Genomic DNA, 27,085 nt, shown 5'->3' with positions numbered 1-27,085 from the left:
TCCCGAACAGCTATTCAAAGCCATAAGACTCCCGAACAGCTATTCAAAGCCATAAGACTCCCGAACAGCTATTCAAAGCCATAAGACTCCCGAACAGCTATTCAAAGCCATAAGACTCCCGAACAGCTATTCAAAGCCATAAGACTCCCGAACAGCTATTCAAAGCCATAAGACTCCCAAACAGCTATTCAAAGCCATAAGACTCCCAAACAGCTATTCAAAGCTATAAGACTCCCAAACAGCTATTCAAAGCCAAAAGACTCCCCAACAGCTATTCAAAGCCATAAGACTCCCCAACAGCTATTCAAAGCTATAAGACTCCCGAACAGCTATTCAAAGCCATAAGACTCCCAAACAGCTATTCAAAGCTATAAGACTCCCAAACAGCTATTCAAAGCCAAAAGACTCCCCAACAGCTATTCAAAGCTATAAGACTCCCGAACAGCTATTCAAAGCCATAAGACTCCCGAACAGCTATTCAAAGCCATAAGACTCCCGAACAGCTATTCAAAGCCATAAGACTCCCGAACAGCTATTCAAAGCCATAAGACTCCCAAACAGCTATTCAAAGCTATAAGACTCCCAAACAGCTATTCAAAGCCATAAGACTCCCCAACAGCTATTCAAAGCCATAAGACTCCCCAACAGCTATTCAAAGCTATAAGACTCCCGAACAGCTATTCAAAGCCAAAAGACTCCCAAACAGCTATTCAAAGCCATAAGACTCCCCAACAGCTATTCAAAGCTATAAGACTCCCGAACAGATATTCAAAGCCAAAAGACTCCCCAACAGCTATTCAAAGCCATAAGACTCCCCAACAGCTATTCAAAGCCAAAAGACTCCCGAACAGCTATTCAAAGCTATAAGACTCCCGAACAGCTATTCAAAGCCATAAGACTCCCGAACAGCTATTCAAAGCCATAAGACTCCCGAACAGCTATTCAAAGCCATAAGACTCCCGAACAGCTATTCAAAGCCATAAGACTCCCGAACAGCTATTCAAAGCCATAAGACTCCCAAACAGCTATTCAAAGCCATAAGACTCCCAAACAGCTATTCAAAGCCATAAGACTCCCGAACAGCTATTCAAAGCCATAAGACTCCCGAACAGCTATTCAAAGCCATAAGACTCCCGAACAGCTATTCAAAGCCATAAGACTCCCAAACAGCTATTCAAAGCCATAAGACTCCCGAACAGCTATTCAAAGCCATAAGACTCCCGAACAGCTATTCAAAGCCATAAGACTCCCGAACAGCTATTCAAAGCCATAAGACTCCCGAACAGCTATTCAAAGCCATAAGACTCCCGAACAGCTATTCAAAGCCATAAGACTCCCGAACAGCTATTCAAAGCCATAAGACTCCCGAACAGCTATTCAAAGCCATAAGACTCCCCAACAGCTATTCAAAGCCATAAGACTCCCCAACAGCTATTCAAAGCCATAAGACTCCCAAACAGCTATTCAAAGCCATAAGACTCCCAAACAGCTATTCAAAGCTATAAGACTCCCAAACAGCTATTCAAAGCCATAAGACTCCCAAACAGCTATTCAAAGCCATAAGACTCCCAAACAGCTATTCAAAGCCATAAGACTCCCCAACAGCTATTCAAAGCTATAAGACTCCCGAACAGCTATTCAAAGCCATAAGACTCCCGAACAGCTATTCAAAGCCATAAGACTCCCCAACAGCTATTCAAAGCCATAAGACTCCCGAACAGCTATTCAAAGCTATAAGACTCCCAAACAGCTATTCAAAGCCATAAGACTCCCAAACAGCTATTCAAAGCCATAAGACTCCCAAACAGCTATTCAAAGCCATAAGACTCCCAAACAGCTATTCAAAGCCATAAGACTCCCAAACAGCTATTCAAAGCCATAAGACTCCCCAACAGCTATTCAAAGCCATAAGACTCCCAAACAGCTATTCAAAGCTATAAGACTCCCGAACAGCTATTCAAAGCCATAAGACTCCCAAACAGCTATTCAAATGGCAACCCAGATTACTTGCATTCTCCCGCACTCTTTTACACTGCTGCTACTCTCTTGTTACCATCTACGCATATTCACTTTAAATCATATTACCTCTACAAACCGGTGTCCCCGCACATTAACTCTGTACCGGTACCCCCTGTATATAGCCTCGCAACTGTTATTTTACTTCTGCTCTTTAATTATTTGTTATTTTTATTTACTTAACACTTATTTTTCTTAAAATTGCATTGTTGGCACGTGCCAAATAAAATTTGATTTCATATTTACAATGGTGTTTGTTCTTCACTAGGTTATACATCTTGCTGCTGTGATGGCACACAATGGTATTTCACCCAATAGATATGAACTGATCAAAATTGGATTTGTTGTCTGTGTGTAATCTGAGGGAAATATGTCTCTCTAATATGGTCATACATTTCCCAGGAGGTTAGGAAGTGCAACTCAGATTCCACCTCATTTTAGGGGCAGTGTGTTCAGCCTGTCTTCTCGAGAGCCAAGAGTCCAAGCTTTCCTTAATTTTGAGTCAGTCACAGTGGGCAGGTATTCTGCCACTGTAGTCTCTGTTTAGGGCCAAATAGCATTCTAGTTTGCGCTGTTTTTTTGTTGATTCTTTCCAATGTGTCAAGTAATTATCTTTTTGTTTTCTCATGATTCGGTTGGGTCTAATTGTGTTGCTGTCCTGGGGCTCTGTGGGGTCTGCTAGTGAACAGAGCCCCGGGACCAGCTTGATTAGGGGGCTCTTCTCCAGGTTCATCTCTCTGTAGGTGATGGCTCTATGGAAGGTTTGGGAATCGCTTCCTTTTAGGTGGTAGAATTTAAAGTCTCTTTTCTGTATTTTCATAATTAGCGGGTGTCGGCCTAACTCTGTTCTGTATGCATTATTTGGCATTTTACATGAAGGATATTTTTTGCAGAATTATGCATGCAGACCCAATTTGGAGGATCCAGTGAGTTCTGGTAGTCTTTAATAGTTGATTCTAAGATTAGTATTTGACCCTGTATATATTTTTGCTGTTTGTTATGGAGCCAAAAAGATTGGAGCAGTGGTTTATCCATACATCTCTGTTTTGGATAGATAACTCTGTTGTTTGTTTAGAGTTCTCCAATTTACCCAGAGTGGATAGATAACTCTGTTGTTTGTTTAGAGTTCTCCAATTTACCCAGAGTCGGTTAATTATATGGATTCTTCATTTTACATTGAGCTGATTTCTGACATGCTGTTCCTTATTTTTCCATAGTGTATTTCTCCCTCTCTCTCTCACCTTCTATTGAGAGAATCACAGGATGAAGTGTGAGATGTGATGAATGGGAGAGAGTGAGTAGAGGAAACTACCTTTTCCCCTCTGAGCTCCCGAAATAGATGAAGCCAAAAACCCACACACTTCGTTCATCTGAGCCTAAAGCACCTGCTGAGTGTTTGATGACTGCGATTTGGAAAGGAAGCAATGAGGTGACTGGGGTCTAATGGAGGGAGCTAAATGTGGGACCTGTGTAGTTTAACCGGATTGATTAATCAAATCCTACGGTGTGATCTAAAATTAGTATTTTTATTTCTCTGAGAAATTCCCACACTGTAACAAGTAGGTTTGCAAAGCTACCGGTAATTACTGAAATCTTCAGTAATCTATGGCAATCCATGGTAGCTTTGGTAATTTATACTTGGTTGATATATATAAAATTCATTTTTTACATCTGTGTTCATATTGTCCATGAGTTTGTAGTAGATAGAACATAATGAAATTAATGAAAAAAAGCATCAACAATTCCATTATTTTTCAATGACATCTGCAACTCATCCAACTATGGACTCTTTTTTCACAACTGCTACCAGTCTGACCCCAAAACATTGCCAAAGACATATTGATTTATTATATTTTACTAAGTGTATAAAGGATATTTCATGCTGAAACTCTCATGAAACGCCAATGATATTCACTACGTTGACGTTTATATTTAGGATAATGTTTTACAGCTTTGCCATTCTATTTTTTTTTTATGTATTTAATTTGACATGCGATATGGCCACACAGAGGAACAGAGTTAATTAGAACACCCTGTGATAATCTGAAGTACCCCAAAAGGCCACTAGATGTCTTCTGCTAGATGACTAAAAATGTACATTTTGGTAACTTTCAAGAAACATTTTATCAGAAGCTCTTATCCAGAGCGACTTACAGGTAGTTTACTGGTAACCATAGTGACAAGGTTCATCACAGTGTGCAGGCTTTTAATCCAACCCTACCAACACACCTGGTACAATGAACTGTTTGTACAGATACACAAAAGGTCCTTCAAACATCAACAGAGGACTATGTAGATATGTGTGTGTGTGTGTGTGTGTGTGTGTGTGTGTGTGTGTGTGTGTGTTCGCTTCTATGCTTGGAGTGCCTAGCTACGATAATTTTTTTTTTTTTTTAAACGTGACTGAACAATTATGGGGCGTGTTTAGGTGTAGGTAAACAGGTTCCCCATGACTCCAATGCCATCACCTGTCAAGCACAATTTCACGGGGCGTACGGGGAGAATAAGTTATTCATAGTAAAGCTGAACCAGCTCAGTTCACATTGGAGGCTTCAAGCCTGAATGCATTCAATCAGCAAATGTTACATAGGTCAGGACAAGTTGACTGTACTGGACTCGGAGTGTGGAGAGGTGTGTACACGTTTTATGAGTTTTTCACAGTAATCTTGAGCAATGTCTTCTTTTGTCATAGTGTGGTATAGTGTGGTTAGTGTGCACCGAATCCTATGTACACTTGCAACTAAAATCTCTCCTAAATCGAGCCTTATGTCAATGGGAGACCTGAGCTTAAAATTAAGTTATGGACACAGACCAAAATAGACTGTCAAAGATCACACAGAGTGATAACTTCCATCGTACCTGTTGAAGAAGCTAGCCAGTGGCCCCAGCCTCTTGGGCCTGCCCTCCGCTGACCCCAGCGGTCTCTGTCGTGGGCTCCACAGATCCCCTACGATGTCACCGCCCGGCGACGACGACAGAGTGACGTCCGAGAATTGGGCGGCGTCGCCCTCGTCCGTCTCCAGGGTGACGATGGCACTGGAGTCGGAGGTGACCATGAAGTCCGGGATGTCCTCGTTGGACGCCGACAGTGTGGCCGAGAGCTCCATGCTCAAGCTCGACACGCTGCACACCGAAATGTCGTCACTGCGGTTAAGGTTTCCCCCTCCTATGCCGCCCATCCCCGTGGTGACAAATCCCACGCCGCCAGCTCCGGACCTTGGGGCGGGGCTGAAGAGGCGCACCGAGTCGTAGCCACTGTGGGGGAAGGTGGAGGACTTGCGGAGACCAGCGCTGTCTCCAGACTGGTCTAGAGAGAGGGTAGCAGGGCCCTGGTCGTTGTGGTTGGAACCCAGCGTAAGGCCACAGTCTCCTGGTTGGGAGTGGATGTGCTCGGGGTGGTTGATCTCCAGGGTAGGGATGCCAGAGTCCTGGGAGGCTAGGCTGTGTTGGTCCAGGTCCTGCTCATCGGATCCCTGCTGGGGGTTGCCATAGTGCAGGGAGTGCTGGATGAGGGTGGGCTTGCTGTGTTCATGGTGGTGGTTATGGTTGTCGGAGCTGACCGTGCTGTTCTCCATTAAGGTACCTCCAGCCGCACCTGAAACCAACGAGGAATTATAGACGAGAGTCACTACTAGTAGTGATAATAATATTATGTGATATGGTACAGTGATAGTTGACGGCCTGTATAATAAATATTTTTACATTTCAAAAATACCATTAATATTCACATATTCTCTTTCAGTACAACATTGTCGAATAACATTTGCCATGGATAGTCAACTCTTACCCTACGAAGTCCAGAGCATGCTGGTTCTCTGTTCTACATGATAATTAATTGCACACACCTGGTGCCCCAGGTCTAAATCAGTCCCTGATTAGAGGGGAACAATGAAAAAAAATGCAGTGGAACAAGCTTTGGTTTGACAGGTCAGTAGAGCTAAAAAGTCAAGCACAAGTCAAAGACAGGGATTAGGTTCCCACAGACCAATCACTGACCCAGAACAGTTTATTACCCATGAAAGACACCTCCCATGCCCCTCCTTTCTCACCACCTCATCAGGACATGAGATAACAAGAACAATGGAGCAGAAACACACAGGGAGAGGATCCGGCCAGTAACCAGGCTGAAACTGGATCCACAAACGTAGCCTAAAATGTGAATGAGCCTCCTGTACCGTGTGCCAGCAATTAGGCTAAGGCCGTATGGGAGTCAAGGGTCTAAGGGACCTTACTGTTGAGGTCCAGGAGAGGGAAATAAAAGGGTGAAATGAAGACCCCTGGGGAGGGAGACTGTCAGAAACCCATTGCATCATCACATTTAATTGGAGTCTTAGAAATAATCAAAAATTGCATTTGCCCCAAAAAAGTGAGTGAATTAGTTCTGACAGTGCTTTGCTTGTATTGCATTGACACACACGTCTAGAAACCACAGTCAGTCAAACTACAATTACATTGGAAAGGGCATGTAAGTAAGCATTTCACTCTAAGGTCTACACCGGTTGTATTTGGCGCATGTGACAAATAAAATGATTTGATTTGAAAGAGACATGCAAAGTTCCCGTGCTGCCGAGTCAGTGTGTGGAGCTTCCCGACCGGCTGCACCACATGCTGCTTGGAGACGGACCTGATGGAAACTGTCTGTGATAAAATACCTCAGTTCAGAGGAGAGCTCAAGGTCTCTGGGCAGAACTGGAAGAGATACTATGCTCCTGTGTGTGTGTGTGTGTGTGGAGAGAGCATGTGTAGATAGATACACTGCCTCTGGCACAAAGCAATAGTCACCAATGTTGAACACACATTACATCCCTGTTAGTGAGCATTTCTCCTTTGCCAAGAATATCCATCCACCTGATTATACACCTAGTGTATAATATCAAGAAGCTGATTAAACCACACGATCATTACACAGGTGCACCTTGTGCTGGGGACAATAAAAAGCCACTCTAAAATGTGCCGTTTTCTCACACAACACAATGCCACAGATGTCTCAAGTTGAGGGAGCATGAAATTGGCATGCTGACTGCAGGAATGTCCACCAGGGTTGGTGCCAGAGAATTGTCGCAATGATCTGTACACAATTCCTGGAAGCTGAAACTGTCCCAGTTCTTCCATGGCCTGCATACTCACCAGACATGTCACTCATGTTTGGGATGCTCTGAATCAGCGTGCATGACAGCATGTTCCAGTTCCCGCCAATATCCAGTAACTTCGTACAGCCGTTGAAGAGGTAGTGGGACAACATTCTACAGGCCACAATCAACAGCCTGATCAACTCAATGTGAAGGAGATCTGTCGCACTGCTTGAGGTAAATGGTGGTCACACCAGATACTGACTGGTTTTCTGATCCACTCCCCTACTTTTCTTAAGGTATTTGTGACCAACAAATGCATATCTGTTTTCCCAGTCAAGTGAAATCCATAGATTAGGATATAATGAAATTATTTTAATTGACTGAATTCCTTATATGAACTGTAACTCAGTAAAATTGTAGAAATTATTGCATGCGTTTATTTTAGTTCAGTAAATGTATAAAACCCAATTTAACAGTGATTTCCCACAGACTAAACCCACCTAAAGCCCCAGTAACAGTCCCGGTGCAGCTGTAACCTGATCAAGAGGATGTCATGCAAATCACTACTGAAGCATGTGCTTATTTTAATATCTAAACCTCTCAGCCACTGGAAAAAAGAAAAAAAGAAATATTATATATATTTTTTAAATAGATAAAATCAACATCCGTTGCCATGACAACGTTGATCATCATTAATCACGATAATGGTTTGTTTAGCCAACCGGACGTTCACCGAGCGGTAATTCATTTTCATATGTATGAAAATGACACCATATCATTCTTATTCTCTGGTAAGAAACTGAAATGACATTGCACTTCTTTGTCATTTCATCACGGTAGTATTATGGTAGTATTATTTTTATATAGTTTTTTTAAAGATGTGTTTGGTGAGGCCTCCAGAGTGGCGCAGTGGTCTAAGGCTGGGCCACTAGAGATTCTTGGTTCAAGTCCAGGCTTTGTCGCAGCCGACAGAGACCCATGGGGCAGAGACCCGGGTTAGGGGAGGGTTTGGCCGGCCAGAACATCCTCGTCCCATCGCGCACTAGCGACTCCTGTGGCGGGCCGGGTGCAGTGCATGCTGACATGGTCGTCAGGTGTACAGTGTTTCCTCCAACACACTGGTACGGCTGGCTTCAAGGTTAAGTGGGCATTGTGTCAAGAAGCAGTGCGGCCTGCTTGGGTTGTTTCGGGGGATGCATGGCTCTTGACCGTTGCCTCTCCCGAGTCCGTACGGTAGTTGCAGCAATGAGACAAGACTGTAACTACCAACTGGATACCAAGAAATTGGGGAGAAAATGGGGTAAAAGTACCAAAAAATAAAAGATGTCTTCGGTCATTTCTACTACTGGTGGCCTGCATGTGAATGATTACGACAGTTCCTGAAAGCAGTATGAGTGTGTTTCCTGTGTTGGTTATAGCTTCACAGTAAGACATTGACATTGCATGCTTATTATGAATAGGAAAATCCTTTGTCGCTCAGTTGGTAGAGCATGGCACTTGTAATGCCAGGGTAGTGGGTTCGATTCCCGGGACCACCCATACGTAAAATGGATGCACGCATGATTAAGTCACTTTAGATTTTTTTTTTAAAGCTTCTGCTAAATGGCATATATGTGAACACTATCAATGACCAGGCTACACAAATAACAATGCTTGAGATAGAATACAGACTAGATGCTACACTTCCTCATCACCATGCAAAATTATGCAAATCTACTAGAGAACAAAATAATGTCATTATAATACATACCCATGAAAAAGGGGCTCTCTGGTACACACAACACTGACAGTGTGACTGCACTGAAGGTGACAATCTGAAGACTAACATATCTCAGTGAAACTGAATGAGTCTCAGCCTGTTCATTTTGACAAGTGTAAATCCTCAACACACCCTGAACACACCTAGTGCAAAATTGCATTGTTCTTTCATCTCATTATCAATGGAGATGTAATGAGTAGAGACTAGACAATCCTGTTCAGTAACACAGTGACTGTAGGCAGCAGGCTATGCAAAATTAGGCTGGTCGAAACATCTTTTATTCATTTGAATGCATGCATTGCTAGTGTCAAGGAGTGGCAATCATTATGAATTTCAGATCATTTGCAACTGCACTGTCATTGCCTAGTTCAGCAATTGTGTGTCATAGGCAATAATAATGCCTATTTATTAAATATGCTACTCATTTGCGTAACCCGCTACGTCAGCCACCTGTTGCTCAAGCTCCACTTGTAGCCGAAATAAAATGCCAACAACAGACTACGTACCACTTTCGCTTCCTCTCCGGTCTTTGGTCCCCTCCGTGGAATGTGCCATGTTGATGCTACAGATGGGCTGTCGACGCGGCTGGTTGCTGTTGGTTCCTCGGGTGGTCCATGATGATGCTACAGATGGGCTGTCGACGCGGCTGGAGGCTGTTGGTTCCTCGGGTGGTCCATGATGATGCTACAGATGGGCTGTCGACGCGGCTGGTTGCTGTTGGTTCCTCGGGTGGTCCATGTTGATGCTACAGATGGGCTGTCGACGCGGCTGGTTGCTGTTGGTTCCTCGGGTGGTCCATGATGATGCTACAGATGGGCTGTCGACGCGGCTGGTTGCTGTTGGTTCCTCGGGTGGTCCATGTTGATGCTACAGATGGGCTGTCGACGCGGCTGGTTGCTGTTGGTTCCTCGGGTGGTCCATGTTGATGCTACAGATGGGCTGTCGACGCGGCTGGTTGCTGTTGGTTCCTCGGGTGGTCCATGATGATGCTACAGATGGGCTGTCGACGCGGCTGGTTGCTGTTGGTTCCTCGGGTGGTCCATGTTGATGCTACAGATGGGCTGTGCTGGAGGCTGTTGGTTCCTCGGGTGGTCCATGATGATGCTACAGATGGGCTGTCGACGCGGCTGGTTGCTGTTGGTTCCTCGGGTGGTCCATGTTGATGCTACAGATGGGCTGTCGACGCGGCTGGTTGCTGTTGGTTCCTCGGGTGGTCCATGATGATGCTACAGATGGGCTGTCGACGCGGCTGGTTGCTGTTGGTTCCTCGGGTGGTCCATGTTGATGCTACAGATGGGCTGTCGACGCGGCTGGTTGCTGTTGGTTCCTCGGGTGGTCCAGGATGATGCTACAGATGGGCTGTCGACGCGGCTGGAGGCTGTTGGTTCCTCGGGTGGTCCACGATGATGCTACAGATGGGCTGTCGACGCGGCTGGTTGCTGTTGGTTCCTCGGGTGGTCCATGTTGATGCTACAGATGGGCTGTCGACGCGGCTGGTTGCTGTTGGTTCCTCGGGTGGTCCATGTTGATGCTACAGATGGGCTGTCGACGCGGCTGGTTGCTGTTGGTTCCTCGGGTGGTCCACGATGATGCTACAGATGGGCTGTCGACGCGGCTGGAGGCTGTTGGTTCCTCGGGTGGTCCACGATGATGCTACAGATGGGCTGTCGACGCGGCTGGTTGCTGTTGGTTCCTCGGGTGGTCCACGATGATGCTACAGATGGGCTGTCGACGCGGCTGGAGGCTGTTGGTTCCTCGAGGGTGGTCCACGATGATGCTACAGATGGGCTGTCGACGCGGCTGGTTGCTGTTGGTTCCTCGGGTGGTCCATGTTGATGCTACAGATGGGCTGTCGACGCGGCTGGTTGCTGTTGGTTCCTCGGGTGGTCCATGTTGATGCTACAGATGGGCTGTCGACGCGGCTGGTTGCTGTTGGTTCCTCGGGTGGTCCATGATGATGCGCTGCTACAACCCGCCCTCACCTCCGCTCTCAGCGTAGCTTGGCGTTCACAGAGGAAATGGTCTCCGTTAATTGCGCTTTTAGAGGACTCAATGGCACACACACAAAACATCTCATTCGACAGCAACAGGTCAAGATACGAGTGTGGCATTTTTGTGGCTTAAAAGTGTCACAAATGTCAACTTGGCTAACGACTCGCTAGCGCACTTGCCAAAGTGTCTATGATACGTCGGTTTTATATGCTTCCCTTTTCCTATATTCAAGCAAAATGGAACAGTTGATAGTTTTGCTCAATTGTTACAACAGAGCACTAAAGAACTACACCATTTGTATAAGTAAAAAAAAATACACTAGGCAAGTTTATCCAATCTTTGTAATAACATACCTGTCTTGGTGCTTCAGCCGCCATTTTAAAATAAACTTACCGACTCGAGTGCAATGTAATCGAGCCAAGAAAGACTACAGCATCGATGGATTCACCTGTCAGTCGTCAAGGCGTAAATAATCGTCTCCATTCAATATCCCCATCGATCCATGAAACAATACAAGTTTCAAAGTAGCCTAGTCCGAGGAACCTTATTGCACGATTCTTTGTTTAAATTAAACTAGGAAGCCAGGTGACAATGAAACAGGTTTGTTAAGATGTCTCTGCATGAGTATTGTTTGATTACAGTTCGCTGTTCTGGAATCGAAAATACCATAATAGGTTTTCCATTCACTTAATCTTTTACAAATATCCAGAACTTAAGAGTCAGCATCACTCCATGACCAAATCATGCGTCTACTTCAGTTTAGAAATTCAAGAACATATACATTTTCGAAATATATTTGCCCATACTGTAACATTGGGACTACTGCATCGGTCAGCCCTCTATTGTAATTGTGGAACCAGGAAGGACTTTAATTTCTGCAGAATACTGCCTCCTTGAGAAAGGGTCTGTCTTTACACCAATATCAAATATCCTAGAGCAGGGTTACTCATCTCTTACCCTACGAGGTACAGAGCCTGCTTTTTTATGTTCTAGCTGAATCAGTCTAAATCAGTCTCTGATTAGAGGGGAACTGGCTTTGAGGTCCAGAGTTGTTTGATGGCCTAGATAGTTATTCACAACAACTTACTTTAGTATTATGCCCATTGAAAACACTGAACTCCTGGCAGAGCCCTCTGACACAGTGAACATGGTGCAAATGCATAAATAAGAAACCAGAACAGAACCTGGGGTGATTTGGTTTATTCCTTTATTAGATGTTAAGAAACTCCACAATGAAACAAAATAATTTACTCAGGGTGTACATGAAATTAGAACAATTACAACCACTTGAGACAGATGGGAGTTGAGGGACAAAGGGATGGGAGGGTGTCATCTAGTAGGAATGAAGAGACTAGGAAAACTCTGGTTCTCAGTGCCGGATATGCTATGTCCTTCAGACCAAGCAAAACTCGATGTTAAACTTTGTCAATGTAGTTTCAAAATGCATATTCGCCCTCGATGCATTCTCAAAACTTCCCCTCAATATATAAACAGAAAAACAAATGAATGCATTTCCTTCAAACTCCCATGTAGGTGCTGTGACTCGGTCTCGCACACATCTACACACAAAGTAAAAATAAAAATAATAAGTCACCGCTTTATCCTGGCCTGTACTTATTGTCATATACAAAACCGGTTTAATTTAACTTAGATGGAGTGTGGTGTTGACATGCTGCTCTTATTTGTAAAGACACTCCATAACAGTTCAATCTTTGTCTCAGCTCTCCTGTACTGAAAAATAAGTCATGCAAAATAAACGGAGTGACTTTCCTCCACGTACACTTGAATGTTTAAAAGTTTGCATGCGCCAAGATTGCATATGACCGAGGACCATGAAAGGTCCCCCTCACATTGCTTAAGCAATCTCAAAACGGCTCGGTCAGGCTCAGCTCTAAAACTATGGTGCTGTACAATTAACTCTGTAGGAAGCTTGGGATTAATAAAAGCCTGTTTATTTTTTCCTCAAATAAAGTTTCAGTAATAAATTAATGCTTGAATGAATGTACTGATGCACTGCCACAGAATTAAGTGTTTTCCACCTACTTTGACAAAAACATTTAGTATTTAAGTATTCCTGAGTGACTGACAACTGTCTAAATAAATTACAATTGAAAGTAGCCTGACATTTTTCAGAGCAGTCTTTCATTCAAGTTTCAATCGGTTTAACACAAGTGAAGAACAAACACCACAATTATGGGGCAGACTGAGGCCCTGGCATATTGAAATGGATTGTTATAGACTTTGCCATTTTCCAAACCAACTCAAGATACATTAAGGGGGTCGATGAATAATAACAATAAAAAAAATTGAAAACTTAAGATCAATGACTGTGCTCACAATGGAGACCCTGTGCCCTGTGACAGTGCATTAGAATCAGTGTGCACACATTGTTGGCGGACATATTTTGGACTGCATAACAGATGCGCCACAAGAGAACATGGAGGGATGGTAACTGTGCTTCAATTCCTCGGTTTTCTGAGGACGAAAACAAAATATTTTTAAGTGGAAGGAGGGAACCAAAAACCGAAATAAACCACTGCAGTGATAAAGATAAACAACGCACATGGAAAACAAAATGCATTTCGTCTAAAAGTGTGCGTTAACTCAGGATTTAATAGTCAATGCACAGGCGACAGAAACAATCACTCAAACGTCGTCGGGCCTCTGATTAAACTTAGTTTATGCATTGAATTATTATTTTGGGTTGATCACCTTTTCCTTGAATGTTTAATATTACGCTCTTTTAAGTTAAGTAGTGTCTGGATAGAGATACATTGCCTTTAAAATCCTGCTTCTACTGTAGACCTTACAATAGGATGAACACACTGACACTACTATCTGTAATAGACTCAATCTGATAAGATTTAAATCAAATAACTATTTATTCCCATTGTTATTACAGGCCAGTTAACTTACTAGTTAAAAGTTCTTAAAAAAATTAACTCTTCTTTAAAAATGAAAACCAAGTCAAAGCGAGGACTATCAAAATCACAATTATTTTCTCCAAAAGATCAACCGATTTCTCCACTCTGCAATGACAAACAAACTACAGGATCTACATTACACAGCCACAATATCAAAACTGCTACAGAACTGTCAACATATTCATAGCGCCAATTGTTTGGACTATGGAGTTCACAAAAAAACCTTTCAATTGCTGCAAATCGGTGCCTCTGTAGAAATGGCTATAATTAAATATTTTTGTAAAGGGCCATTACACCCCAAATTGAGCTGAACCATGTTTTTTTTTTTTTTTGCTTTTTGCATTGAACAGCAGTTTTGTACTTTTAACATATATTTTTTGGGGGGGGTGTTGATTTTACTTTTTTACCTTACAAACCATTTCTACTGTGTCTACTACTAAGGTTCTGAAAATCAGACAATCACCCAAAATCATACTCATTTAGAGCAACTTTGCACACTGTGTGTGTGTGTGTGTGTGTGTGTGTGTGTGTGTGTGTGTGTGTGTGTGTGTGTGTGTGTGTGTGTGTGATACAGATTTGAGAGGTAAGATGCACACATTCTTTCCTTCATTCAGAAAAGGCACACACGCTACTCAAAAATCTCCACATTCTTTCTAAATGATAGGGATGAAGAGAAACAAAGACACAAACGCAGTGCTTTCATACGTTATGAAGAGAGGCATCCCAGTCAGATGAAGGAAACTGCAGCAGTTACACTAGAAAATAAGGAGTGAGACTATTAGGACAGGAACATGCTCAACCATTCGGAAACCATAACTACCAGTATCCTAGGTCAAAAGCTAAAAAATAAAATGTTTAAAAGAACTGTGAAAAAACCAATGGAGAGAAAAAAAACAAGACTGTCCCTAATATCTAACTGACTCTTTAATTAAGACGGAATTGTGTCTGGAAGAATCAACTAAAACCCAAATCTAAAATGCATACGTCTTCAGATATGGCATCACATGGAGACATGTAGAACATATTCGAGTGTTTCCTACTTGAGGCCTTTTTTTGTTGTTGTTGATTACAGAAGACTCTAGTAAAATGAAAATCAGCAGGGTGAAGGGTGGGATGGAGAAGGGTTCCTCTGTCCAGAAGCCTATTGTTTCTAAGTCGCGAGCCCCCCCCCCATATCTTTGCAAGTAGAGGTGCAGTCAAAGGAGAAGAGGGTAAATCTTCCTGACGATGGGCTTCCTCACCACAGAGCTGGCCTGCTCAGATGCTGCTGCTCCCTGCCAGAATAAAGACAGTGGCTGAGAAACACCAGTTGGTAAACAGGGCATTTATCCTGAGTTCAAAACAAAACTGAAACCGTTTGCGTTTGATTAAATGTGTGTTAACTGGAACCTGTTTCAAGATCGTGTCACTGGCACGTAGGGCAGTATACAGACCAGCATTTTCCAAAGGGAATACCCCCACAGGCTGGGTCAGAGTATGTATGAGGGGGAGAGAGACACAGCAGCCCCCAATGGTGTTAGTATTTATTCTAAAGCATTGTTATCCTACCTCGGTCCTGGGGCCCCCTGGGTGAACCTTCTGGTTTTTGCCCTAGCCCAACACGGCCGAATCAAATATACAAATCTCAATGAGTTGGTTTGATTCAGTTGTGTAGCGCTGGGGCAACATCTTTTACTTGCACCAGAGGGGTACCCTGTTCTAAAGCCATCTGAACAGCTGACACTTATTGGAATGACTATGCTGACTGAATGCTGTAGAGTTGTGACTAAGACAATTAAATATTTGTAATTCAGTTTAAAACTAAAGTAGCCTAGGTTGTATATAAACAATATATGACCAATTTAACACCCATCTGTTTGTCAGGGACGATCAACCAATACCTCAGAAGTCATTTTAGCCGAAGGCCAAAGATAAATAGATTCAATATAACTCTGATCTTACCTGTACACTGAGGTCCAGGGAAAAGTGGGGAACAGATTGTGTTCTGCCACCAGCACTCATCTTGCTGGATACCAGTTAGTCCCTGTCCACTAATATTTAATAGAGGGAACTATAAAAAAAATAAAAAAATGTATTAGTCTAATGGAGAGAGAACTGTTTCATAGTCAAAATGTAGAGTAACTTCTGATCAAACACAACTCGACATTCCTATAAGATTCTTACCTCATGCAAATCTTCAACGAAGTCATAGGTTTTCCCATATGTGGGACTCTGACCAGCTGCAGCACATTTACAGGCTTCCTTTTCTCTGCAAGATCCCTCCTCCTGAATCTTGCCGACTGGGACATCCATCTGTGCGCTCGCTGTTTCACAGTCCAAGCAAGTCTCCTGCTCAGCGATTGGCAGGAGGGTGCTAGAGCCCTCCTGAGAATCCAGTGAGGTCTGGGCACTCTTCTCCATGCCCGACTTCTTCAATCTGGGCAGGAATTTCCCAGATTGCAGTTCTGACTTCCCGTAGCACGGGCCCTCGTTTTCTGCATCCTCCTCAAGTGGTTTGAGGTCGGCCTGAGGGTCGTCGGAGATATCCGGCGGGGCCAAGACGGGAACACTCATCTCTTCTTTCTCGGACTCAACCTCCGACTCACTCCCTCCGCCGGGCGACAGCTCCGAGGCTGATATTGGTCGGAAGTGAGTCCTGGGGGAGATGCGGATGGCCCTGTACTGGGTGGTCCGGTTGATGCCGTATAGCCGTGGGTGGAAAGCTTCATTCTCCGAGTCCGAGCACAATATAGATTTGGGCTTGAACCCCGGGCTGAACGAAGCCATCTCCTCAGGATTAAAGGAGCACTCGACCTGGAGGACTTGAGAGAACGGATTGTTCAGATCAAAGGACGCAAACGGGTAGTCGATCCCCGGCTCCTCACTACGGAAGCCTGCACAGGATCCGAGTAAATCTTCATGGAAGATAAAAGAAAATCCCTTATTAGATCCATCCTCACCTCCTTTAGTAGCCTGGTCACTCTGCCCGAAGGAGACCAGGGGCCTCCAGAGGGGCTTGTGGCCGGAGGCAAAGCAGCTGCCTGTGTTCATGAACACACGGTCTGTACCAGCAATAGTTACCACGTCTGAGCCAGAGGACGAGGCAGCAGCAGTGGCACACTGTAGAAGGCTGCCTTTCGCGTCGCCTGGTGGCACCACGGCCCAGTCCTGGTCACTGCTGAACGTCTTCAGCTCTCCATACACTCCTCCCAGGATGAACGACGTGTTGTCCTTCTCAGGGTTCACGTCCCAGGGATTGGACGGCGTCATGTAATCCCCGGAAGCATTCATCTTCGAGAGCCGTTTTTTATCCAGGAGGGCCTGCGCTTCATTCTTGCCTTCTTCCCACAGGTGGTATTCGGAGCGCTGCACTGCCTTCTTCGGAGGCCCTTGGACAGGATCATCTTCCTTGGTCTGCAAGTCGAGAACGTAGCTGCTCGACTCCTGGGAAAACAAGCCCTCGCCTGGATTCTCTTCTCCTAGTGATAGTAGGAGGTCCCCATCTCCGACGGCCGTCCAAATGTCCTTTATTATCCCTGAGCTGTAGTTGTCACTCGGTTGGTTTGAGTCATCTGAAAACATGCCAGCGTCGTACTGCTTGCTCTCGTCCCGCTCTAACGCTATTCCACAAATGGACTCCAATTTAGATTTCTTTGCGATGGTCGGATTGGACACAGGGCCTACATTGGCTTCCTCGCACTGGTGACCATTGTTTTCTTGTAAAAAGTCCAGGATTTCTTCCTCTAGGTATGCACCAGAGATGGGAGGGATTATACAATTAATCTCTTCATTGCCAATTAGAGCGGACGACTCTGTTTGAACGTTTATGTGCTCATTGTCTGAACGCGTCTCTTCCGAATGAGACCACGGACTGCAGGTTCGCGTTGAAAGGTTGGAACAGTGTTCAGTTTCATCAAAGGCACTATTTTTGGTCCATATTAACAAACGAGACTGCTTGTTACAATGTGGATCTCGACAGCTACTTGAATCTGTGTTGTTTTCGTGACCAACGGGGACAAAAGGAAGAGTTGGGCTATCGTACTGCAGCTCAAAAAGAGACAAACAGGAGGAGTTCAGACCAGGAGCTTCACTGGTGGCTTCTGGGAGATGAGGCTCCTCCAGGTTTCCAGGCAGCGTGCCGATGGTGAATGGAACGCCGTCCAAAGCGGGGGAGAGCTGAACGGGAGAGTCCCCTGCAAAGCTTTCTCCATCTATATCTTCAGAGCTAGAGGATGAATAACATGCCCAGAACTGAGCCATGTTTTCCAAATCCTGCATGAAGAACCCATCATCTCCCAAAGCATCCAGACAGCCCATCCTTATTGCACTTTCCCCTTGCAGCTCAAGGCCATCTAACACTAAACAACATTCTGCCTCAAAGTCTCTTTGCTCTTCACTCTTCTGTCGAATCATGTTCAAGATTCGACTCTCTTGTACCAAGTCTGAGGCACTAGGATCCAATATGGATTGATAAATATCGACTTCATAGAAGTGGGTGAATTCGGACAGATACTCATCATCTAACCCTCTACTATCCTCAGGCGGCGGGCAGCTTGAGGTCCCGTTGAGTTCGGTAGCATCCTCATCTGCGTCACCCGGCACCTCAACAAAGTGCCCGTCGACAAAGGTGCCCGCTGCCAGATAAGCCCTCTGGAAGCTTGTGTTGGCAATGCAGATGCCTTGCATTCTCTCAGACAGCCTTCCGAAGTCTGTGGACGTAGTCGAGTCGTCTGGAGAGTCCACCTTGCTCCGGTACTTTGTTTCCAGTTTGCTCCTTCTGCTACTGAAAGGTACTAAATACTCCGTGATGGGCTCCGTGTACCACAGGGGTTCCTCCATGTACTCCTTTTTGTTGCTGGCCTCAGCTCCAGACTCCTTTTCTTCCCACCAGCCTGGATCTTTTCCAATTTCCTTCAGCTGTCTTCTCCCCTTTTTGTAGAGCTGCGTTTGCCTCACAGGGCCTCCAGCGGCGCTGCTGCTGCTGCCTCCAGCATTCCGCCGCTCCTCTTTGTCGACGGCCTTCAGAGCCAGCTTCACTTGTCCACTGTGGCACCCCCTCTTACTCCTGCTGAACACCTCCTTGGACCTGTGCCTGATCCTGCCCGCCTTGCTGCTGGAAGTTTTGGAGTCGCCCTGGTTCCCGCTGGAGCTCGAGCCAGCCTCACTAGAACCAGAGGACCAGGAACGAGGGCGGTACTTGCCCTCTGACCTGTGCCTCACCTGCTTCTTGCCATGGACGGTGGCTCGGTCCTCTGCTGTTGTGCCCCCATGGAATCGTTTCTCTTTCTCCTTCTTGCTGCGTCTCTGCTGGGTTCTCTGGCTGGTTGGGTTAGTACTGCATGCCTCAGGGGTTTTCTCCTTAGCAGCTTCACCGTCACTGTTGCAATCTTTCGGTGAGGAGGTGTCGGTGCTGGTCTGCGGGGCCGCGGAAGACGAGGAACCGGAGTAAGCAATGGCTCTAGCCTTGTTCCACACCGTCATGATCTCTTGGAGACAAACAGATTTCTCTGACAAAGGAGGAAAGGCTTCATAATACCTGCAACAACGAGAGAAAATGTTGTAAATTAAGTTCAATACATAAAATACAACAAAGCATATCAAATTAATTACCACATATTTTAATGGGCATACAACAAAATCAAATATGAATAGTTGTGTCGGCTGGTCAGGACATTATTATGAACAGTATTATTGCGGTTTTGGGTCAAACTTACATTTCAACCTGGTCCTTTGAGGAAGGGGACTCAACTCCTTCGGGAGACTGAGATCCATCAGATTTCTTGAGCTGTTTATCTTCTGTGAAGAGATAATATGATAAGGTGTGTCATATTTACTAGTTTGTTATAAAAATGGCAGAGAATGTATGAACACAAGATGCAAACCTTTCTGTTTGTTCTGGATGTCCTTGAGTTTGGAGCAAAGCTCCTCAACCAGGCTCTCAATTCCAGAGTTCTTTGGGGGTAAAAGAAAGGAGAACGGTCACATCTAAGAATTAATCTAGCAAAGAATCCATTGAAGAGAATCTAAACAGAATAATCAAATGAGCCCAAATTACTTCCTTCAGACCAGTCATGAAGTGATTGGATGTATCCAACATTATAAAAACGGATAGTTCGAGCCGTGACTGCCGATTGGCTGACAGCCATGGTATACCACAGGTATGACAAAACATGTATTTTTACTGCTTTAATTACGTTGGTAACCAGTTTATAATAGCAATAAGGCACCTCGGGGGTTTGTGGTATATGGACAATATACCACAGCTAAGGGCTGTATCCAGGCACTCTGCGTTGCAGATAATAGCCCTTAACCTGGTACATTGATCATGTTAAATTGTGCCTTATTGCCTAAATAACACTTGAGGATTGGAACAATTTTATTGAAGGCAACTTTATAACACTGACTAGAGAGTATTAACATGGGCCAGACAAAAGACAAACCAGCTGACTGTCAGAGGCCCGACCTCCTGTACCATGACTGTTCAATTTAGCAATGAGGGAGAAATGACTAAGCATAGCCAAAACAACCACCTCCTGTCTTTCAATCAAAACACTTACAAAACATCAGGCATCAGCCAACATAAGATCTCTCAGTCGCCCACTTCTTCCTTATACCCACTGATATCCTACTCTGTCAACAAAGATGAAGTAATCAGTTCTGTGTAAACAAGGCCTGCAACGAGCCGGTCTATTTAAACAGACAGCCATGTCGACAGACCAGTAGGCAATAGGCACCGACAGAAAAGCAACAGCATTTAGTGAGGACAGAAATAGCCAGCACAATAAACAGGGTGGAACTAGTTCAAATCTTTTTCACTCACACTAACAGAAAGTAACATTCCTTACCATGCCGGCCCAAGTTTCTACCCTGGCCGTGTGTATCTTCTTGTATCATTGTGCTAACGCTGGTCAGCTGACAGGCAACTCACTCTGCTTTCTATGCTGCAATCCCGTGCAGTGTGCGCTGGTTAAAAAAATATATTTAAAAAAAATAAAAAATGGACTGCAGAGTCCAGTACCTAGAGAGCAGCTCACTCAGCCTTGCAGACCCTTCCCCCAACACAACCTCCAGCTCTACCCCAGGCAGTCACGCTCCCTCTCCACTACTGGCTACCTCTGGTACTATACTACTGCCAAACCAACAGACCAGTAACGAAAAGCAGCAGCAAATGCATTCAGATTTTGCTTTAAAAAAAAAAAATGTAAAAGTAATATAACAACACAGAAAGAATATAATGCAGGCGTATTAAACTGTGAATGTAGACGTAATGACACCGCTGCAAGGTCACCCCATAATATAATCTCAATAATGTGTTTTAAAGAGTGAGAGCAAATGGAGTCTTTCACCGTGTCACAATTCTTTCCTCTACTGAAATCAATTCAACCTTTTGCCAGTAAACTCTGAAAAACTCTGAAAAAAAAAAATCAGAGAGTGATCACAAAATGAGCCTGGCCAATGCCAAGTATCACATGATGATAGTGGCGGTTATTTAATGGTGCACCCCTCTCACAGGGAATTTGCTTTATGCAATGACGGTTCACCATGATTTATGCAATTAATATATGCCTGACTGAAGTTCAACAGGCAAAGGCGCAGAATTACAGTAATAAATTCCTGACACGAATCATTAAACAATTTACACACATAGATGGTTCCTGCTTTCTTCATGGATTCAACACGTTCAGCTTTGTAGCTTACAGGTTGCTGTATTTAAAAAGAAACACTCAACTGTTGTACCAACTATCAGTCTATGTTCTGCTCCCGAACACTCAAGCTTCAAAGAGTGCATGAGCAATGCTGGGAGAAGACCACATGGGTGCACAAAAAACATAGGGTGAAGAGAACCAATTTGTTGCTACACCGGGGCGGAACAGGCACTTACTTCATCAGATGCTGAACGAAGACATTGCACGGCGGCTTGTTTCTTTATCTCTTCCAGACTCAGATCCGTCCCTCCTTTCTTCTTACACTTGGCCCATTTCTTCCCAGTTCCCTTCTCCCAGCCCAACAAGATGTCGTTCTCCTGCACACAACATCCACATCAGTTATTTAACCAGACAGCTGGTATAAACAGGAAAGGGAAACGCATGTTTTTAAATATTGACAGTGCAAGAAATAAAATAGGTGGGTTTATCATCACTTAAACCACAAAACAAACAGACTCAAATCAATACTAAACAGAGCATGTTCTTCATTGACTAGGTGCATATTTAACTATGTGGGGGTTTCTAGATACCATCATGTTCGTAACAAGACATTACCGCTGCTGGACACCTACCTGATCCTGCAGGTCGTAATTATCGTGCAGGAGCAGGCTGAGGACGTAGCGGGTGTAGATCATGGCATCGATCCCGCACTTCTCCAGCTCCTGGCCCAGCCAGCTCTGCACTGGGCCCAGCGAGTGAAGCAGGGACATCTCTGCGGCAGGCAGGGGGCCCACTGGGGTTAGGGGGCACGAGAAGCTTTCAAGAGGAGCAGGACCGTCCGACTCGTCGCTCACTGGACGCATGGGAATCTTCAGGTGTTGGCCATTCTGAGGTGGAGCGGCATTGTGACAGGTGGATATGGAGGGGCGGTGGTGTGGAGAGGGGGGGACAGGGCAGTAGAGCCTATCTGGAAGGCGTGGGAGGGGGGTTACTCCAGCAGGATGCACAGGGAGGAAGCTACATGGAGAGACATGTAGGCTGTTGTTTTTCTGTGAGCAAATGGGTAACTTCACTCGTCAGGCATGGCTTTAACTGATGAAAGCTATCAGCTGTTGGGCAAAACACTAGACGTGCTTGCGTCTCAGTCAGAGGGGCTCATGCTGGGCTACGGCTTACTTCACCGGCACAACCTGAAAGACAGGGGGGAGAGACTTGCGTCACGTCTCTGTTGCATTTAAATGTTACACAAGGTAGGTCTATTCTTTTACACCATGATATACGGAGTGTACAAAACATTAGGAACATAGTGAGTCGCACTCCTTTCGCCCCCAGAACAGCCTCAAATCGTCGGGGAATGGGACAGAGGTGTCAAAAGGGTACCACCAGGATGCTGGCCCAATGCTTCCCAGTCGTGTCAAGTTGGCTGGATGTCCTTTGGGTGGTGGACTATTTTTTTTGATACACGCGGGAAACAGTTGAGCGTGAAGAACCCCGTTCAAAGCCACCTAAATATTTTGTCTTGCCCAGTCACCCTCTGAATGGCACACATGCACAATAAATGTCTCAATTGTGTCAAGGCTTAAAATCCAGCTTTAAACCCTACTCCTCTTCATCTACACTGATTGAAGTGGATTTAACAAGTGGCATCAATAAGGAATAACAGTTTTCACCTGGTCAGTCTGTCATGTAAAGAGCAGGGGTTCCTAATGTTTTGCCAACTCTGTAAGCCCTAGGCTTAGAAGAATGACAAAGAATACACAGCAATTCCTTGCAACACAGCTGATAAGACATTTATGCTAATTTTGTTGACCTGGTTCAATCTGATTTCAAAGATCTGACCCAGGTGACTTCAGTTGCTTTGAGACCCCATTCATTTAAAATAATATTAAGCCAAGCAAAAAATATTATTCATATTTTAAATGTGACAGAATAGATTAGCTCGCTGTGCAAACGTATAGGAATAATGAGGATTATAAATCGACATGAGGGTGTGCTGAAGTGAACACCCTGTAATGAACCAAAGCAAATTATTTATTGGTTACTACGGGCTGCCTCAACCAACACCAGTAGATCTACAGCCTGTCTGTCCCCATGGATGGTTTTTAATGGCTGTTTATAGTCCTGGTCTCAGACACCAGCTTGTTAATAGGCTCCTAAGAGAGCCTGCACTCTTAACCCATGCAGACAGCAACCCAGGGAATGACAAGAACCTAAATGAGTTACATTATGGAGATCCTGTAATGGGTGTGTGGTTTTTAAGCTCCCGTACGGCCTCCAACAATCACACTTAAGGGCAGTCAGGTCTAATGAATAATCTGCTGAGTAAACTCAAAGCAAGGAATTTACACCTAGGCTATACTCCTGACCCAAGGGTCAAAAGTCCTAATGAATCTTGAATTTAGGCTAGTCACATGTGTAAGCAAATTCCAAGATTTGTGTCTGAGTAATATACAAAACATGCACGCTATGCGAGTCATCCTATGTAAGGGCGTCTGCTAGGAACATTGATGTCAAACAGGGTGGTTAAGGTGCGATGTTGTGGAACAGGTCCCACTGTGGAGTGACTCATGTCAGGCTGACTAACCCTGTGATCAAGGCAATTCATCTGTATTCAACATCAGCCAGAGTTCTGGCCCATAGAAAGTCTCTCACATAACAGTGATCACCCCAACAACTGTTAAGCATGTAAGGCCACAAAATCACCAAGTTATAAAGAATGGCCTAACGCCCTTTGAAATCATAACTCCTATACCAACAGTATACCAGGAAAACAGATAAAAATTGTATCGCAGGAATGCAAACTAGTCAAGCATATTAATCGATAGCATGGCAGATTATAATTTGATATGTTGTATTATGTTTCTCTTTATGTAGTGTTGTCATGCGTTTTGTCCTATATTTTTTTATTTAAAGGTATTTGTGTTTTTAATCCTAGCCCTCATCCCTGCAGGAGGCCTTTTCGCTAGGCCTGTAAATAATAATTTGTTCTTAACTTACTTGCCTAGTTAAGTAGAAGGTTTAATAAAAATAAATTAAGATCTAAACATTTCAGTAGCCTTGTTATGCAGTCAGGCGCTCAAAAGAGGAAGCACATGCCGCTGCCAAATGCATCCGTTTCATATGGCTGCATACACACCGGCACTCACCACTCGTTTTGTGGCTTGATAGTGGATTAACCCGGGGAATGACGAAGAGCAAATGGAAGCTGAACCGATATGATTGGTTGGCCTTCTTGTCACTCAATAACGGCGGCATGTTATGGGTTACCCGTTATAGGCAGCAAAAGGGTAAGAGATAGAGCTTTACAGTAGGTGGCCATAGTAGGCATTCCCGTGCAAATATTTCATACACTTAACACAATTTGTAAACTCGGTACAAAATAATATCACGCTAACGTTTGCAACATATTGCTATGGCCAACACCTGATCAAATGAAATGTGGTCGAACATCGGGTTTGCACCCTATAATATTACGTCCCTGTAGATTACAATCTAGCGAGTTGGCTAACTAACAAAATGTCAGGAGACGGCTTCAGCAGACTCCCTTGACACTGGCAGCTGCCCGGCAGGCTAGCCAACCTACGATAGTCATGGATTATTCTGCATGATCTATAACGTTAACTTAACTAAACCAGCGTTCACCAATTAACTAAACCAGCGTTCACCAATTAACTAAACCAGCGTTCACCAATGTACACAACTAGCGCTAGGTAGCGGTGCACGACTTCTCTCTTTGCGAGTTAACCATTTCATACTCGACACTAGCTAACGTTAGATAGCTAACCCTAGCTAGCAGTATCACACACACAAACACTCGACTAGCCAGGGTTATGGCAAACAGTCAACTAGCGTTTGATTAACGTTGCGTTTGTAAGTTATTAGCTTACTAAATGAAATGAACGAGCAAATGTGTTCATAGCCTGTTTAACAGCAAGTGCCGACCTTTCAGTGGGAAAGCTAACAGAAGCTAAACGTTAGCTAGGAGGATAACTACTATGAGCTTAGTCGTCCACATCTGGTAATAAAACACACACATATATATATATATAAATGATTGATCTGCTGCCTAGGATATATACACATGGGGATAACTAGAATAGGAAACATTATTGAATGACATTGTCAGTATCAGCCTGACGCAGTTGTACCGTTAGCAGTAGACGTGTGGGCAGGTGACCGTCGACTGACTGCTACTAATACGGTGGAATTACAAAACCCGGTTTTCCCGATAAAACGCCGTCTTTTCCCTATAAAAGTTAAAAACGAAACATTGGTAACCCATACAATTTCGGGAAACAAAATGAAACTGGAGAAGTCCCATCAAATCAGCTCAAAGTACAATAACAATTCCGACAAAAAGTTGTTGTGAAACGACAGAGAAAGAGGCTGCCCTAAACCGGGAGCGGAGACGTTTCCAATCAGAAATAAAAACATGCGCCACGAATTCTCACTAACAGGAATGCAAGTTGAAAAACCGATGCAATTACGCTTTTTTCACCCTTCTTTTTTTTTGGTAAACAATATTATTAAAGTACACTGCAAAATATAGTTGTATTTACCTGCCGTTACTTGAAGTGTAGAAGGGGGAGCATTTACTTCTCTCCCGCTGCCGCTCCGAGCTCCGGAATACTCTGCAGAAGCGTCACATATCATGGACGCCGAGCGGCAAACTCGACGCACGACTGCGCTGTTTTCAAACGAGAGCAATAGTAATAATGGCGTCTTTTTGTAGGCACTAACTCCACCATGGATCGTTGTACAAAGCCTATCGGGAAATGTATTTCGTTTTTGCAAGGGGGGTGGATAAATGTCGAAAATAAGGTGTGGCTAGTCACTTTTTGTGAATTCTGAGAAATGTATGTAAGCACATATTTATTTTATTTTATTTCACATTTATTTAACCAGGTAGGCTAGTTGAGAACAGGTTCTCATTTGCAACTGCGACCTGGCCAAGATAAAGCATAGCAGTGTGAACAGACAACACAGAGTTACACATGGAGTAAACAATTAACAAGTCAATAACACAGAGAAAAAAGGGGAGTCTATATACAATGTGTGCAAAAGGCATGAGGAGGTAGGCGAATAATTACAATATTGCAGATTAACACTGGAGTGATAAATGATCAGATGATCATGTACAGGTAGAGATATTGGTGTGCAAAAGAGCAGAAAAGTAAATAAATAAAAACTGTGGGGATGAGGTAGGTGAAAATGGGTGTGCTATTTACCAATAGATTATGTACAGCTGCAGCGATCGGTTAGCTGCTCAGCTAGCTGATGTTTGAAGTTGGTGAGGGAGATAAAAGTCTCCAACTTCAGAGATTTTTGCAATTCGTTCCAGTCACAGGCAGCAGAGTACTGGAACGAAAGGCGGCCGAATGAGGTGTTGGCTTTAGGGATGATCAATGAGATACACCTGCTGGAGCGCGTGCTACGGATGGGTGTTGCCATCGTGACCAGTGAGCTGAGATAAGGCGGAGCTTTGCCTAGCATGGCCTTGTAGATGACCTGGAGCCAGTGGGTCTGGCGACGAATATGTAGCGAGGGCCAGCCGACTAGAGCATACAAGTCGCAGTGGTGGGTAGTATAAGGTGCTTTAGTGACAAAACGGATGGCACTGTGATAAACTGCATCCAGTTTGCTGAGTAGAGTGTTGGAAGCAATTTTGTAGATGACGTCGCCGAAGTCGAGGATCGG

At 44.4% G+C, this 27,085-nt stretch overlaps 2 protein-coding genes and 1 long non-coding RNA gene across 10 annotated transcripts in view; all 3 read right to left on the bottom strand.

Moving 5' to 3' along the window:
* Positions 1-9,714, bottom strand: part of LOC118391866 (TBC1 domain family member 14-like) — a 64,005-nt gene extending 54,291 nt beyond the window's left edge. For 2 of the 7 annotated variants that reach the window (XM_052459320.1, XM_052459325.1), the window contains exons 1-2: positions 5,732-5,806; positions 4,876-5,611 (exon numbers count right to left, since the gene is read on the bottom strand). In XM_052459320.1, the coding sequence (XP_052315280.1) occupies positions 4,876-5,611; positions 5,732-5,786 (791 nt within the window). In that variant the 5' untranslated portion in view covers positions 5,787-5,806. Of the gene's footprint in view, positions 1-4,875; positions 5,612-5,718; positions 6,044-8,838; positions 8,910-9,353 lie in introns of those variants that run through there. The other 5 variants (XM_052459321.1, XM_052459323.1, XM_052459324.1 and 2 more) reach the window with 5 other exon arrangements.
* A 225-nt stretch (positions 9,715-9,939) lies between these two features.
* LOC127906706 (uncharacterized) lies at positions 9,940-11,806 on the bottom strand. The gene is made up of 2 exons (XR_008062474.1): positions 11,193-11,806; positions 9,940-10,846 (listed from the first exon to the last, which is right to left on the bottom strand). It is a non-coding gene; the product is annotated as an uncharacterized LOC127906706 (long non-coding RNA).
* Positions 11,807-12,029: 223 nt separating this feature from the next.
* LOC118391863 (uncharacterized protein KIAA0232-like) lies at positions 12,030-26,099 on the bottom strand. Of its 2 annotated transcripts, XM_035783337.2 has the most exons (9): positions 25,948-26,050; positions 25,537-25,635; positions 22,021-22,578; positions 21,625-21,765; positions 19,625-19,694; positions 19,457-19,538; positions 15,927-19,278; positions 15,705-15,813; positions 12,030-15,037 (listed from the first exon to the last, which is right to left on the bottom strand). In XM_035783337.2, exons 3-9 carry the CDS (start codon positions 22,249-22,251, stop codon positions 15,021-15,023), a joined length of 4,002 nt encoding a protein of 1,333 aa, XP_035639230.1. In that variant the 5' UTR covers positions 22,252-22,578; positions 25,537-25,635; positions 25,948-26,050; the 3' UTR covers positions 12,030-15,020. The 2 variants fall into 2 exon arrangements, with proteins under 2 accessions (XP_035639230.1, XP_035639229.1); XM_035783336.2 differs by lacking the exon at positions 25,537-25,635 and having other exon boundaries at positions 25,948-26,099.
* Between the last annotated feature and the right edge of the window lie 986 nt (positions 26,100-27,085).

This window comes from Oncorhynchus keta, chromosome 13, assembly GCF_023373465.1.
Source record: "Oncorhynchus keta strain PuntledgeMale-10-30-2019 chromosome 13, Oket_V2, whole genome shotgun sequence".
Classification (NCBI taxonomy): Eukaryota; Metazoa; Chordata; class Actinopteri; order Salmoniformes; family Salmonidae; genus Oncorhynchus; species Oncorhynchus keta.
The sequence above is the reverse complement of the archived record's forward strand: the minus strand, read 5'-3'. Positions and strand labels throughout refer to the sequence as shown.